Genomic DNA, 14,294 nt, shown 5'->3' on the forward strand with positions numbered 1-14,294 from the left:
GTGAGCTTCAACTGTAACTGATTGCAGTGTGTTAATGAGAGAGAAAGAGAAACCCTTACCAAGTCACCTTCAGTATGATGGTAATCACAACTAATTACATCTAGGTTTTATTTTTTTCAATTCTGAACAACATTTTTAATCACACATTAGGAATGTGACCAAAATAGCTTTTTACCACCTGAGAAGCATTGCCAAGGTGCGGACGTTTCTCTCAGGCTGATACAGAGAGACTCACCCATGCTTTTATTACTACTGTAATGCTCTCCTGTCTGGTATACCCAAGAAAGCCATTGTTCAACTCCAAAACATACAGAATCCTGCAGCACACAGGTACTGACCAAGACAAGGCAGAGATCACACATTATGCCGTTTTTAAAGGTCTCTGCACTGGCTGCCTGTGAGTTTCAGAATTAATTGTAATATTCTTCTATTGGTCTTAAATCAATTCACAATTGTGCACTGCAATACATGTACCCAGTAGGTCACTCAGGTCCTTTTAACTATCAGCCTCTGGAATAGCCTGCCAGAGAACCTGCGGGGGGGTAGAAACGATAGATAGATAAAATATATATACAAAAAAAAGAGACCTTAAAACGCAATCTTTTTATCTTTGCTCAAATTCAGTTTGTCCCATTCTTTTGTTTTTTTTATCTTGTTTGTTGTGTAGTAAATGAGGTTCTCTTCTCATAGTTTTTTTTTCTGTAAAGCACATACCAATGTATGTCTGAAATGTGCTGCATATATATATCTGTAGCATGATATTGGCTTATGCTACTTCTATCCTTTGAGGAGGTAGTGTCACTGGTTTAACAATGAGCTTCAACTGATGACCGAAATTGTTTGTAAAAATTTTTTTAAATAAATGTGGGCCCTGGGCAGCTGGTGCCAAATAATGTCTGGGACATGAATTACATAAGGATTTGTAATTGTTAGCACAATGGTTTCACTATTTGAGTTAATGAAGGCCCTGCATATGTCCCACTACCTAGTCAAATAGGAATGAAAACTATGTAGGTTGCTTGCTGCAGTCACACACAAATACAGCAGCCACATGACCATGTTATTGATTTTCTCAGTCGTTTCATGATCTGGTGAATGATAAGCTGAAATATAAAATTATCTGGTAAACTCTTGACAACGTAGTGTACTACCAGTTCCCCTCTCGTTTACTAGTCCTATCATATAATTTAGTGTCCGCATTCCTGACTAATTTCTGTCTAGGTTAATTTACTGACCTTGGATTGACCCTTGTGTCTATACCCGTGTTGTTCACTCCCACTAATCACGAACGATACTAGCTAGGTAGTTAAATTAACAAATCTATATTTTAATAATACCTAAATTAGGCTATAAAGCGAGCAAGTCTGGCACTTTTGCTGTTATTTCTCATGGTGGTAGTTACAGTTGCTTGCTACTATACCTAGCAGAATATCTACCCCAAGGCAATGCACGAGTGTATACATACGATACAAACATTCTTACCAACGATTCTAGCTAACCATACGTGTTCTCAACAGCTACTGTAGCGAGCTGGCTACAGCGCTTCCCTTTACTACGCTGGTTAACTGTGCTAGCTAACGTCATCTAGCTAGCTCCTAAAGCCCGTGCTGCGGCTTAGTACTGCATGGGCAACAATGGCAAGTTTGGTTTACATAATTTCCTTACCTTTTCTGCCGAGACATCGATTGCAGACTGGTTGTAAAACGACGTAACGGTTTTGGACCTCTCTCGTGCCAGTTCTGTATATCCCTGTATTGAAGATGTAGAACGAAATCTTTCGTTGTCTGTCGAGGTGGGGGTGATTGGTTTCGTGATGGGGGCAAGCAAAAGCCTTCTCACCCTCGGGGTCGTGATAGTACCACCACAGCCCAGCATCTCAAACGCAGTACCTGTCACTCTGCGACGCATTTCGAAAATCAATTAACAAGGACAGAGTCCTGTTCAGAGATTGTTTAAAATATTTACTGTCTCAACAGGCCATTATATTAGGCCACCCTTGCACAAAGACACGCTTACAGCCTCATGAAGAGTACAGAATGGTCTTTATGTGAAGAGATTGACCAGCCTGCAACAGTGTTTGTCAGAAGACGTGTTGGTTTAACCAATCGCAGAGACGAGAGGCGGGAATAGGGTATTTCCACTCCCACAATTTACTGGTAACGTTACTGAGGGACCAGGAAGAGCACACAATGTTCTTTTCCATGTCAATGGATGTTTATAAAACAGGTTTATATATATATATATATATATATATTTATATATATATATATATGGGATGTTGGCTATCAACAACAAGGCAACTCCTATGACTAATTGGGAATGGGACGCAAGCGTAGGATTGATCACCCTGTCGCTGGCCGCCTTTGGGGAGGGTGTATAGTGTGAAAGGCCGAAACACCCTAGGAACCAAAGGTACACTACTGACGACTACTGACGATGCGCTCCCCAAATTTCACCACGCTCACTGTTCATTAACTCTTGGAAGTGCTTGCACAAAGGATAGTAACATCTCATCCTGTGTTCTTGGAATCAGAATTTATTTGGCATTGTCCAATACAATGCAAAGGATTATGCTAAATAAGTTAGTCACCAGTTGAGCAAAATAAAGGAAAATAAAATAAGAGCCGCTACTTTGTTTCTCTCCATGTAATTAGTGTACCATGATATACATTGAATGAGGTCAAAATGTTAAGCACATTTCACCACAAGGGTAAATGTGCTTAAAAGGAATTGCTCAAGCACCAGTGAACACATTTAGGTTTCCCCCTCGAATAGATACACTGAAATTACAAAAGTGTTGGCCTATGTAGGTATACCAAGAATGGAGTTACAAGTGGGGAAGATGGTTTTTACCACATACAAATAGGAACATTTAAATTGACGGCCCTCCAACTGGTAATTACTTGTGGGAAACTCATCTATCATCTCTGAGCTCCGACATGCTGAACTCTGATGTCACATATGAAGGAAAATACCACATAACAGCATTTCCAGCAGTTAAATGTTATAAAACATGTATAAAAAGCAATCTATTCATGTTTTTTTTGAAAACTAACTTATTTGCGAGCACAATAGCTGTACTTTTAGTTCATGGTTGCCTCAGCTTGTTTTTTTTTTTGTAACCATTTCTCAACGAGTTCCAAGCATGTGAATGGATCCAATTTCACAAATGGCAATTACCACCTTCCCACTTGGTTATCAACGCAGCATTATGCTGGTTTTCACAGTCAGCTCAATTCTGATCTTGTGCCAAATTATTAGCAAAATATCTGATCTTATTGGTAAAAACTCCAATTTGTGGTAAAAGATCAGAATTGGGCTGCCTGTATAGCCGCATACAAAAACACACTACACAATTGAAATTTAGGACATCAATCCCATTTAATGTGGCAGATGTTCTTAATGTAAATCATATCCACCAACACTCGAAAAGGCCATAATAATCTGCATGTACAATCATGCATTGTGGTTGAAACAGTTCAAACATCATTTTGATCATACATTTCCATGTCAGTGGGTAAACTGATATTGTATGTTTGGGGAAAGAAAATGTTTACAAAAAACAAAACAAAAATCACATTAGACATAATCTAACTGAATAGTAAAAGTACAATTAGTACAGCTGTAAAAATAAAAAGGTAAAAATGCAAATACATCTAATCTGTACAGGCATCACACATGAATTTCAGTATATGTATATTCTTATTATATGTATATTCTTATTGTTCTTATCTTGCCATGAGGCAATCTCTGCATCAAAATAGACTACATCTAATAGATGCTGGCGAGGAGGGGAGTTAAAATTAGGCCTGGTACATTTAAGCCGAGTGGTAAGGTGAGAAGTCAATAGTAGAGTGAGGTCAAACAAAAACCAGAAAGGGGCCAAGTCCAAGCCAAAGCAAATTCCCAATAGCATTGAATAAATTCCTTTCCTTACTGAACATCACTGCCTTGAAAGGGCAGTCTTGATAGGTTGAAGTGATACCAGTAAAACCAACCCAGTATTTACACCCAGTGAACGTGGGAAAATTAACCCGGGAGAAGTTGTTTGGTCCTCAGGAAGTCTCCGTTCTTATCCACACCACTGCCATGTTCTTGTCGCTGAGGGCCACCAGGTATCTGAGCTCAGGATCCATGGCCACACTGTTGATAGGGGGACCTTCCACTGGGCCCTGTCCATTCCTCACAGGTAACGGCCATGCCAGGATCTGCAAAGCCCCAAACTGCTTTAGTAGGTAATCTAATTACATGGTAAACATTCGATGACACCCAGAATATAATTTCAGTGAGAAATTATGACATAAGACTGACCGGTTGTAGACTAGAGGGAAAGATAAAGGGTGACATAGCAGAGCCTGTCAATTGCCCACCATGAGTGGCTCAGGGTTTCCGTTAGGAAAATATGGCACCAGACATTTGCCCGGCAGCATTTTAAATTTACCACACAATTGTGAAATTTACCAGACCCATATGCATTGGGTGCGTAACCTGATTAGGGCATCCACCCAGCACGGTTAAAAATATATGGCAAATAGAAAACAAACTGGTTGGACAAATGAGGTTGAGGGTAGACGAAGGACAGGACTAAAAACAAACTAAATATAACTATTGTAAAATAGATTGTGTCCGTAAAATGTATATAGTATGTATAAGCTGGAAGTAGAAGCCAAAGTGTTGTTGTTCATTAGTTTATTCCAATTATGGGAGGGGTGGTAGGGTTAGAAGAACAATAATAAAAGGAAGATATATATTTTTAAAGATATGTATACATACACAGTACCAATCAAAAGTTTGGACACACCCACTCATTGAAGGGTTTTTCTTTATTTTTACTATTTTCTACATTGTAGAATAACAGTGAATACATCAAAACTATGAAAGTGTGAAACAAATTAACATATTTGAGATTCTTCAAAGTAGCCACCCTTTCCTTGACGATAGCTTTGCACACTCTTGGCATTCTCTCAACTAGTTTCATGAGGTAGTCACCTGGAATGCATTTCAATTAACACACCTGCCTTGTTAAAAGTTATTTTGTGGAATTTCTTTCCTTCTTAATGCATTTGAGCCAATCAGTTTTGTTGTGACAAGGTAGGGGGGTATATAGAGGATAGCCCTATTTGGTAAAATACCAAGTCCATATTATGGCAAGAATAGCTCAAATAAGCAAAGTTTGCGCTTAGTGGGACTATCAATTGTTTTTCAACAGGACAATAACCCAACACACCTCCAGGCTGTGTAAGGGCTATTTGACCAAGGAGAGTAATGGAGTGCTGCATCAGATGACCTGGCCTCCACAATCACCCAACCTCAACCCAATTGAGATGGTTTGGGATGAGTTGAACCACAGAGTGAAGGAAAAGCAGCAAACAAGTGCTCAGCATTTGTTGGAACTCCTTCAAGACTGTTGGAAAAGCATTCCTAATGAAGCTGGTTGAGAGAATGCCAAGTGTGTGCAAAGCTGTCACGGCAAAGGGTGACTACTTTGAAGAATCTCAAACATATATATATATATATATTTTGATTTGTTTAACAATTTTTGGGTACTCCATGATTCCATATGTTACTTCATAGTTTTGATGTTTTCACTATTATTCTACAATGTAGAAAGTAGAAAAAAATAAAGAAAAACCCTTGAATGAGTAGGTGCGTCCAAACTTTTGACTGGTACTGTATATACAACACATATATGGTGGATAGAAAATGATGCAGACAATTAATTTGATGGAAGCTACAATCAATCTGCAATATTAAAGCTGATCTACCACCCCCAAAAAATCTAAGAAATAAAAAGGTTTGTGCCTTTGTCTAATAGACAATAAAAGAAAGTTGATAAAACAATTTCCTTCACAGATATGGTCTGATTTTGGCTAGGCTATTTTGAAGCAAGGAAAGACATGCCTCATAATATCTATTGAAGCCTTCAGGTTTAAAAAAATTAAGTATGTTTTCAAAATGCATATTGCCTCCATCTTATTGCAAGGTGGTGTGTGACACGCTGGTGAAGCCTGCTTTCCGTTGCCTATGCATTTGGTATTTGAGATGCTGTAGCATCAGCTCTCGCACTGACTAAGACATTTTCTGCTCAAAGGCTCTCTGTATGCTGTATACAAAATAAATAATATACATCATGAATATACTGTACACACGTGACAATTTAATTTCACAAAATTGTGCAAATTAACATACTGACCAATAAGCATGACCAGTTAAAAAAAATTCCATTGACTGGTATTTCCACCAATTAATAGGCTAAAAAGCATTATTATTTCACAAAGGGATTTTTTTCTTCTTTTCCCGGACAATTGACTGGTTAACAGAAACCCTGGAGTGCCTCAATATTTGGTTCAATATGGCTCAAGTTAGATGGTGACCATCTTTCCCATTCATTTAAGATTGAGACATATAGCTGGATCTACACAACAGATGGCTAGGACATGGATAATTACCTTGAGTAACCTGTACCCCCGCACAATGATTCAGTACCGGTACCCCTTGTATATAGCCTCGGTATTATTATTTTGTGTTACTAAATAAACTAAAGGAAAAGTAAATATTTTCTTAACTATATCATGAACTGCATTGTTGGTTAAAGGCTTTTAAGTAAGCATTACACGGTAAGGTTTACTACACCTGTTATATTCGTAGCTTGCGACCAATAAACATTGATTTGATTAATCTCAACAGGAGATCACATTTAAGGTCTGAAAACATCTGACAAATGTTATTTTGGAGTAAACTATCATTTTAATAAGTCGTTTCACTAATAAGTACCTCTGTGGCAGGAATTGCTTTGCCACTCCTAAAGTTGGCCTTGAGGTCTGTTACATGGTACGTCCACAGTCTCCCTCTTTCGTCACCACACACCACATAGCCTTTACCTAGGAAAGAAGAACATACGCTCACATTCACATTAAACTGTTTTATACAATAATGGTTTTGATGAAAACAATTTTACTATCTTCTTTCTTAGTCAACGGTTGTGGGGGTAATCCCTTCAATCGTGCCTTTGTCTGTATTAGAATTTTAAGACTATGGGTTCGATCAATGCCATTTACACATTATGGTCTTGACTGAAAAAGTTGCATGCTGGAACATGCTATAACATGCTGTGTTGTGACATGTTGCCGTGTTGTTGTGACATGCTGTGACTCACTGGGGCAGGTGTTGAGGGACAGGTAGGGGATGTCCGTGCTGGACCACTGCAGCTCCACCAAGATCACAGCACATACCTCCTTCTTCTTATTGGGCCGCTGGGCTCGCGTGTCATTCCAGCTCCACAGGTAGATCGAGCCCTGCATGTGGCTCTTAGAGGCTGAGAGGGATAGAAAACATGTGGACAAAGTGAGGAGGAGGAAAGGGAAAGGCGAGACGTGGAGGGAAACAAGAAGGGGTGGGTGACTTCCAGGGTTAGCGCTTGTAAATGAACAGGCTCATGCTAGATTTATTCGAATTACATCAAACCCAATATCCCCTTCTAGGGATCTATAAAGTTGATTGAATTCCAATCAAGTCAAATAAAATCTACCTAAGTCATAAAAGACAATCTAATAACAGGGTCAGTGTCAGATCAAAACAGGAGCAGTTGACTCACCGACGACATCGTTTGTGAGGAATCCCAAGCCATCAATGGTGTGGTAGTCATGGTCCTTGTCATACACAGGGAATGTGATCTCCATCTCCTCAGACCTGTAGAGGGAAAAGAAGACCGTGAGTCGACGCTCAGGGAGCAGTCCAACTTTCAATGTCTCTCCACGCAGGCACACACAGACAAAGAGAAACTACGGATCCTCACCTTTTCTTGGGGTCTTTGTTGAGCTGGATGTTGTAGCTGTGCAGCCCCTTCTCACAGGCAGCGATGAGGTGTGTGTCTGGGGTGGCAGGGGGTAGGCAGAAGTGCAGGGGTGTGGAGGTGGTCTCCAACACCAACAGCTGACTGTTGGGCCATAAAATGTGTTAACACCAGGGCAGAGACAGACATCAAAAACTCTGAGCATAATGACACGGACAAGTGTCCACTTCGTTACCGTTGTTATACATTTCGGCTCAATACTTGCAAACCAAATTAATTTGCCCACAATATCAACAAAAAACTAATATAAAGCACCGTCAGAGTGGACTCACGTGACTTTGAAATTGTAGTCCCAGTCCACTCCGCCAATGTCCCACAATAATATATTTTTATCGTAAGACCCAGCTGGGGGAAAAAAGAGAAAGTTTGAACGAGGGAGCATACATACCACATATCACATTACATCACACTCATTTAGCATATGGATCTCATTTGGACTTCAGGTGCCACCTCAGCACGTGTAGTTTGGCACCTTGTGACCCTTCTATTGGAGTATGGAACCTACAACCATGATGTTATGCTCCAACCAACTAAGCTTATGAGACAACAAAATAAAATACACTGAACAAAAATATAAACAACATGTAAAGTGTTGGTCCCATGTTTCATGAGCTGAAAAAAAAGATCCCAGAAATTTTCGATAAGCACAAAAAGCGTATTTCTCTCAGATTTGTTTACATCCCTATTGCGAAGCATTTATCCTTTGCCAAATTAATCCAGCCACCTGATAGGTGTGGCATGTCAAGAAGCATATTAAACAGCATGGTCATTACACAGGTGCACCTTGTGCGGGGGACAATAAAAGGACATTCTAAAATGTGCAGTTGTGTCACACAACACAATGCCACAGATGTCTCAAGTTTGAGGGAGTGTGCAATTGGCATGCTGACTGCTGGAATATCCACCACAGCTGTTAACAGAGAATTTAATGTTCATTACATTACCATAAGCGGCCTCCAACTATGTTTCATAGTCCAACCGGCCTCACAACCACAGACCACGTATAACCACGCCAGCCCAGGACCTCCACATCCGGTTACTTCAACTGTGGGATTGTCTGAGACCACCCAGAAACCGTCTCAGGGAAGCTCTTCTACATGCTAGTCATCCTCACCAGGATCTTGACCTGACTGCAGTTTCGCTTCAAAAACAGACTTCAGTGGGCAAATGCTGACTTTCAATTACCACTGGCACGCTGGAGAAGTGCTCTTCACGGATGAATCCTGGTTTCAACTGTACCGGGGAGACGGCAGACAGTGTATGGCACTGTGCTGTTTGCTGATGTCAACATTGTAAACAGAGTGGGGTTAAGATCCAGGCAGACATAAGATACGGACAACGAACACAATTGAATTTTATCGATCCTGAGGCTCATTAACGTGCCATTAATCCGCTGATATCAGCTAGTGTTTCAGCATGATAATGCACGCCCCATGTCACAAAGATCTGTACACAATTCCTGGAAGCTGAACATTTCCAGGTCCAGATTGTGAAGGAGATGTGTCGCACTGCATGGTTTTCTGATCCACGCCCTTACCCTTTGTTTTAATGGTATCTGTGATCAACAGATGCAAATCTGTATTCCCAGTCATGTGACATCAAAGATTAGGGCCTAATGAATTTATTTCAATTGACTGATTTCCTTATATGAACTGTAACTCAATCAAATCTTTGAAATTGTTGCATGTTGAGTTTATATTTTTGATCAGTGTAGAAGATAAACAGGAAGTGGCCACTCACTGAAGAGCAAGTTGCCCTGGCGGGGACTGAAGCAGAGGATTGAGAGGGCTTTGCGGCTGGCTCTGAACTCTCCGTACGCCACGTTGGCTCTGGGGTGAAGCAGTTTCACCAAGCCTCGCTTCCCCCCTGCCGCCAAGATACTGCAGGGCCGCATGCAAACGTTGCCCTTCCGTGACATCAGCACAGTTGACCATGCCAGAGAAAAGAACTCCTGATGGGTGGAATCATAAATTAACATTTTAATCCCCATTAATTCACCATTTATTTTGTTTTCTAACATGGAATGTGCATGATAAACAAGAACATGGTGGGATAAAGTATGATGTTTTCTACCTAGCTAAATTGCCCTATCAGGAAAAACTGTACATGCGCAGAAGCAGGACTGACCTCACCAGGGACCTTATACTTCTTCATAACCAGTCCCGTCTCACAGTCGATCAGGCACACAGACTCTCCTCCACACGTTGCCACAATATGAGTCGCACCATTCACATCTACAACATGACAGGGAGAAGAACACAGGGTTTGCTAGAGCAGATTATTTTTAACACCGTTTCTGTGGAGCTTATCATGATTGCATGTTACTCCAATTTATACTCTCAAATTGCTTATAACCACCCCCCTCCAAAACACATTCAGACAGTCGTGAAGAGGGCATGACAAAGCCTATTCCCCTTCAGGAGACTGAAAATATTTGGCATGGGTCCTGAGATCCTCAAAAGGTTCTACAACTGCACCATTGAGAGCATCTTGACTTGTTGCATCACTGCCTGGTATAGCAACTGCTCGGCTTACAACCTCAAGGCACTACAGAGGGTAGTGCGTACGCCCAGTACATCACTGGGGCCAAGCTTCCTGCCTTCCAGGACCTCTATACCAGGCGGTGTCAGAGGAAGGCCCTAACAATTGTCAAAGACTCCAGTCACCCTAGTCATAGACTGTTCTTTCTGCTGCCACACAGGAAGCGGTACCGAAGCGCCAAGTCTAGGTCCAAAATGTTTCTTAACAGCTTCTCATGGCCTGAACAGCTAATCAAATGGCTACCCAGACAATTTGGCTAATCACTTTAATAACTCTACCTATATGTACATATTATTACCTAAATTACCTCAACTAACCGGTGCCCCCACACATTGACTCTGTACAGGTACCCCTTGTATATAGCCTCGCTTGTTATTTTACTGTGGCTGTTTAATTATTTGTTACTTTATTTTCTATCTTATCCATTTTCCCTTGCTTCTTAAAGCATTGTTGGTTAAGGGCTTGTAAGTAAGCATTTCTCTGTAAGGTCTACTACACCTGTTGTATTCGGCACGTGAAAAATAAAATTTGATTTGAGACCCCATTGAAGGACAGGACGGTACTCACCTCCATTGTAGTCTAGCGGGGGCTTGAAGGAACAGGCCCACAGCTGGGTGCTAAAGTCATCAGGGCTGTCCTGTTTACTGTGACACTGCAGGACGTGAAGAGGCTGCAGACTCACTGGCTCCTGTGATGAATGCTAGAGGAGATGGAGGAGAGGATAAGGGGGGTAGAGTGGACAGGGTGGGGAATGTATTAATGTGTGAGTTCCTGTGTTAATCACTGAAAAGCTAATGGCCACATGATGAGCAACCATCAAGTCTCCAGCTAAAGTTACACCATATCTTTATTGAGCGTAGTACTAGTATGTGCTATACCAAAAACAAACCAAGAATAGAAAATCATACCTGAGACTTGGTGCAGATTACTTTCCCAGGCGTCTCGTTGACCTCTGTGGACCGCTGTTGCCTGGCAGACTTGCGAGTCCGTTTGGCCAGTGGCATGTCTTCTTTGGACTGATGTTGCTTCTCTCTCAGGCCGTTCCTGGGGGTCACCAGGAGTTTGGACTGGCCCCTAATGGGGGTGGCTGGGATCTGTGCTGCCTTATGGGTCCTTGGTATGGTGCTGATGGGCCGCTCTGCCTTATGAGGGATGCTTTGCAGACGGCTTGACCGGTGTGGGCTCTCCTCGGCTTGAACACTTGCTCTGGCTATTTTCTGAGGGTTTAGGGTTACGTCGCATTTGACAGCCGAGGCGGAACGCTTCCTCTTGGCTGGGAAAGGAAAATTCTGAAAACATGGGGAAAATCTATCTTATCATAAAGGAAAGGTACACAATTAATCTAAAAGCTTTGTAAAAGATCTGTCCATAAACTTGATCTATTTACCATCTATTACAAATATTTATGATCCAAACACAGCATTTGGAACATTACCTGCTTAAATAATAACAACCCTTTGAACATAAACTATGAAAATAATTCAGAGCAGGATTCTCTGTATAGTAATGAGTATTGAATCCTTACACAGTTCTCCTTTGTATCAGCAGGCTCCTCTGTATCTCTGTACTCTTCATTTGGCTCGGTCAAAGAGCGAATGTGCTCTTTAGCTATCATCTCCACCTAGAAGCCAGTGATACAATGTCAAAAACCTAAACGGCAATGTCAGAAACCAGTGAGATAATATGCATGGTTCCAGTTGTACTCCGATAAAATAAAATCATTGTCCTTATAAGGAAAAGAGAAATGTAATAAGCAGTTAAAACCTACCCTCCATTTTGTGTAGTCGGTCAGAGAGCTGGGGCCATATTTCACCTTATGACGCACCGCACTGACAAAATCCCTCTCCACAATGGCTAGTTTCTCTGCTGTTCGGTGGTCAGGGAGTGAAAAGCTGGTCTCCCACAGCGCTAACACCTAGAAACCAAAGAATTCAACAGAATTGGTCCCTACTTTGTAGCAAATTATGCATAACAGTGCTTGTTTGATGAAAGACAAACGGTTATTAGGTAATGACTATTTTTATCAGTTCATTTTTAAGCAGGTAAATGGCAAACTATAATAAGTGCAAAGTGTTTAGGAATTAATTTGAACACAGTGGCTCATACCCTCTTCCTGAGGTTCTCACTGTTGGCATAGCGTACGTGGTTGGCTGTATTGCTGATATCGTTCCCATTGTAAAACCTCAACTTGGGCAGGAGGATTATCAGCTTGTAGTTGTCATTGACCTGCGAGACACAAGCATTAGCAATGCGTTCCAATGGGCAGTCATTGTTAGTAAAATGGAGATATATGAGAACGACTGACAAATAGCATACTGAAAAGGTGACAGAAATGACAGAATTGGTAACCCAGAAGGTAAACAAAGAAAGAGCTTGAGATTTTACAACTCTATGAGAGAAAAACATCATACAATAACAATGACTGAAGGCAGAATTAAAGGAGAAACAAACAGAGCAGTGGATCCTCACAGTGATGTAGAGGTTGTCCTCAATCTTCAGATCCTCCAGGGTGGTCAGTGTGTCCAGAGTGGTGACATCTTCCATCTCATTGTTGGTCAGGTCCAGAGAGCGTAGGGAGGGCAGGACTAGCCCGGAGGGCATCTCCTGAAGTCTGTTCCCAGACAGGTCCAACTGTTCCAGACAGCGAAGGCGAGAAAGCAGGGGGACAGGCAGGTCACTGCTCTTCAGACCGAGCTTGGAGAGACTTTATGGGGAAGCACTGGGTCAGTACTAGCAACACCAGATAAAATGGAAAAATAGACATGCTTGGCCTACATAACAATTTCTCTAACAAGGTATTCAAGTAGTTCTGCTCTTCCTCAAAAACTGTTCACATAGGATTGAGACAAAATACATATCCATTAAAACAGACTCAACATGGTCTTCAGACATACATTATGCTGTGACAAAGCCATTCTCCACTCCTAGTTTGATAACATTCCCAAGTCTACAGAGGAACCAGCCTTTACTTACTTTAGTGTCTTTACTTCTTCCAGTTTGGTGTTTTTTGGAGTGCATTTCTCCAGCAGTAGTTTCTCTGTTATTTTCCCCATATCTAGTCTGTACAAGCAAAGAGTAAAAGTAAGCAGTGTTCAGCTAGTTTGGTCATTTATACAGTATATATGGTCGCAGACAGCTAGGGGCGAGACTATTATCTGCAGTAGGCGATCGAAACTTGAATGTGAGAAAACCTACAATGAGTAGAACGATCACGTGGAAGTTCGAGCAACATAGATTTGCATCACTGTTTGACGTCTGTACTTTGCAAAGACAATTAGGCGTGACAAAATTGACAAAGGTCGCGCATACATTAACTGTTGATTAAGTGTTTCTTTTGTTACAACTAACTCGTGTGAAACTTGTCACAATACTATCGAAAACGATAGCGGCCAGTATTTACGCTCGTGCTACGTTGCCACTCAAGCTCATTGATATTCAAATAATGTCAGGAATTGCTGTTGTAACTATAATTCTGATTTAATTATGACTAAAGCAGTTAATTCAACTAGATTACTTATATTTAGTAGTATTAAACTATACGTACCAGAGCACAGTAGAACCTCTAACTTTCCCTCGAAATAATTGACAAGCCAGTCATGGGCTTTCATCAACTTTCCATCCGGTAAGAGCCAGATAGCCGCCATATTGAGTGTGGCAAAGTATATTTTAAAAAACGATTAAGAACCTTTTTAAACATGACCCGTGCCTTTTGTGGTTTCAGGATGGGTGAAAACGGTGAGAGTAACCAGAAGTGGTCTTGTAATACTTGTTTGTGTTTCTGCTGGCCAGAGGGAGAAGGCGCTCCGCGTTAAACAAATGGGGCAATATAATGTGAATTGTTTTGCTCTCAAGAAAAGGGCCCCATTGAAAGGAGTGATTACTGGGGTAGCGGTAAATGTAA

The 14,294-nt window shown here is 41.2% G+C and overlaps 2 protein-coding genes across 2 annotated transcripts in view; both read right to left on the reverse strand.

Moving 5' to 3' along the window:
• Positions 1–2,067, reverse strand: part of bckdk (branched chain ketoacid dehydrogenase kinase) — a 30,868-nt gene extending 28,801 nt beyond the window's left edge. Inside the window, exon 1 of the mRNA XM_064981849.1 lies at positions 1,666–2,067. Coding sequence (XP_064837921.1) covers positions 1,666–1,908 — 243 coding nt within the window. The 5' untranslated portion in view covers positions 1,909–2,067. The remainder of the gene's footprint in view (positions 1–1,665) is intronic.
• Positions 2,068–3,356: 1,289 nt separating this feature from the next.
• On the reverse strand, positions 3,357–14,048 carry lrwd1 (leucine-rich repeats and WD repeat domain containing 1). Its single transcript, XM_064981863.1, has 16 exons — positions 13,938–14,048; positions 13,367–13,453; positions 12,863–13,097; positions 12,500–12,619; positions 12,162–12,308; positions 11,919–12,014; positions 11,302–11,682; positions 10,961–11,093; positions 9,980–10,086; positions 9,593–9,803; positions 8,125–8,197; positions 7,796–7,936; positions 7,595–7,689; positions 7,157–7,315; positions 6,775–6,881; positions 3,357–4,208 (listed from the first exon to the last, which is right to left on the reverse strand). The coding sequence occupies exons 2-16, from the start codon at positions 13,444–13,446 to the stop codon at positions 4,056–4,058; spliced, it is 2,238 nt and encodes a 745-aa protein (XP_064837935.1). The 5' UTR covers positions 13,447–13,453; positions 13,938–14,048; the 3' UTR covers positions 3,357–4,055.
• Positions 14,049–14,294: the final 246 nt, after the last annotated feature.

This window comes from Oncorhynchus masou, chromosome 12 (assembly GCF_036934945.1).
Source record: "Oncorhynchus masou masou isolate Uvic2021 chromosome 12, UVic_Omas_1.1, whole genome shotgun sequence".
NCBI classification, from domain to species: Eukaryota; Metazoa; Chordata; class Actinopteri; order Salmoniformes; family Salmonidae; genus Oncorhynchus; species Oncorhynchus masou.

Coding starts and splice junctions, on each gene's coding strand:
- lrwd1 (XM_064981863.1), bottom strand. CDS start 13,446: ATGGGGAAAATAACAGAGAAACTACTGCTGGAGAAATGCACTCCAAAA. Junction 13,098..13,366: donor GAAGAAGTAAAGACACTAAA/GTAAGTAAAGGC, acceptor TTCCCCATAAAG/TCTCTCCAAGCTCGGTCTGA. Junction 4,209..6,774: donor AAGCAATTCCTGCCACAGAG/GTACTTATTAGT, acceptor GGGGCTTTGCAG/ATCCTGGCATGGCCGTTACC.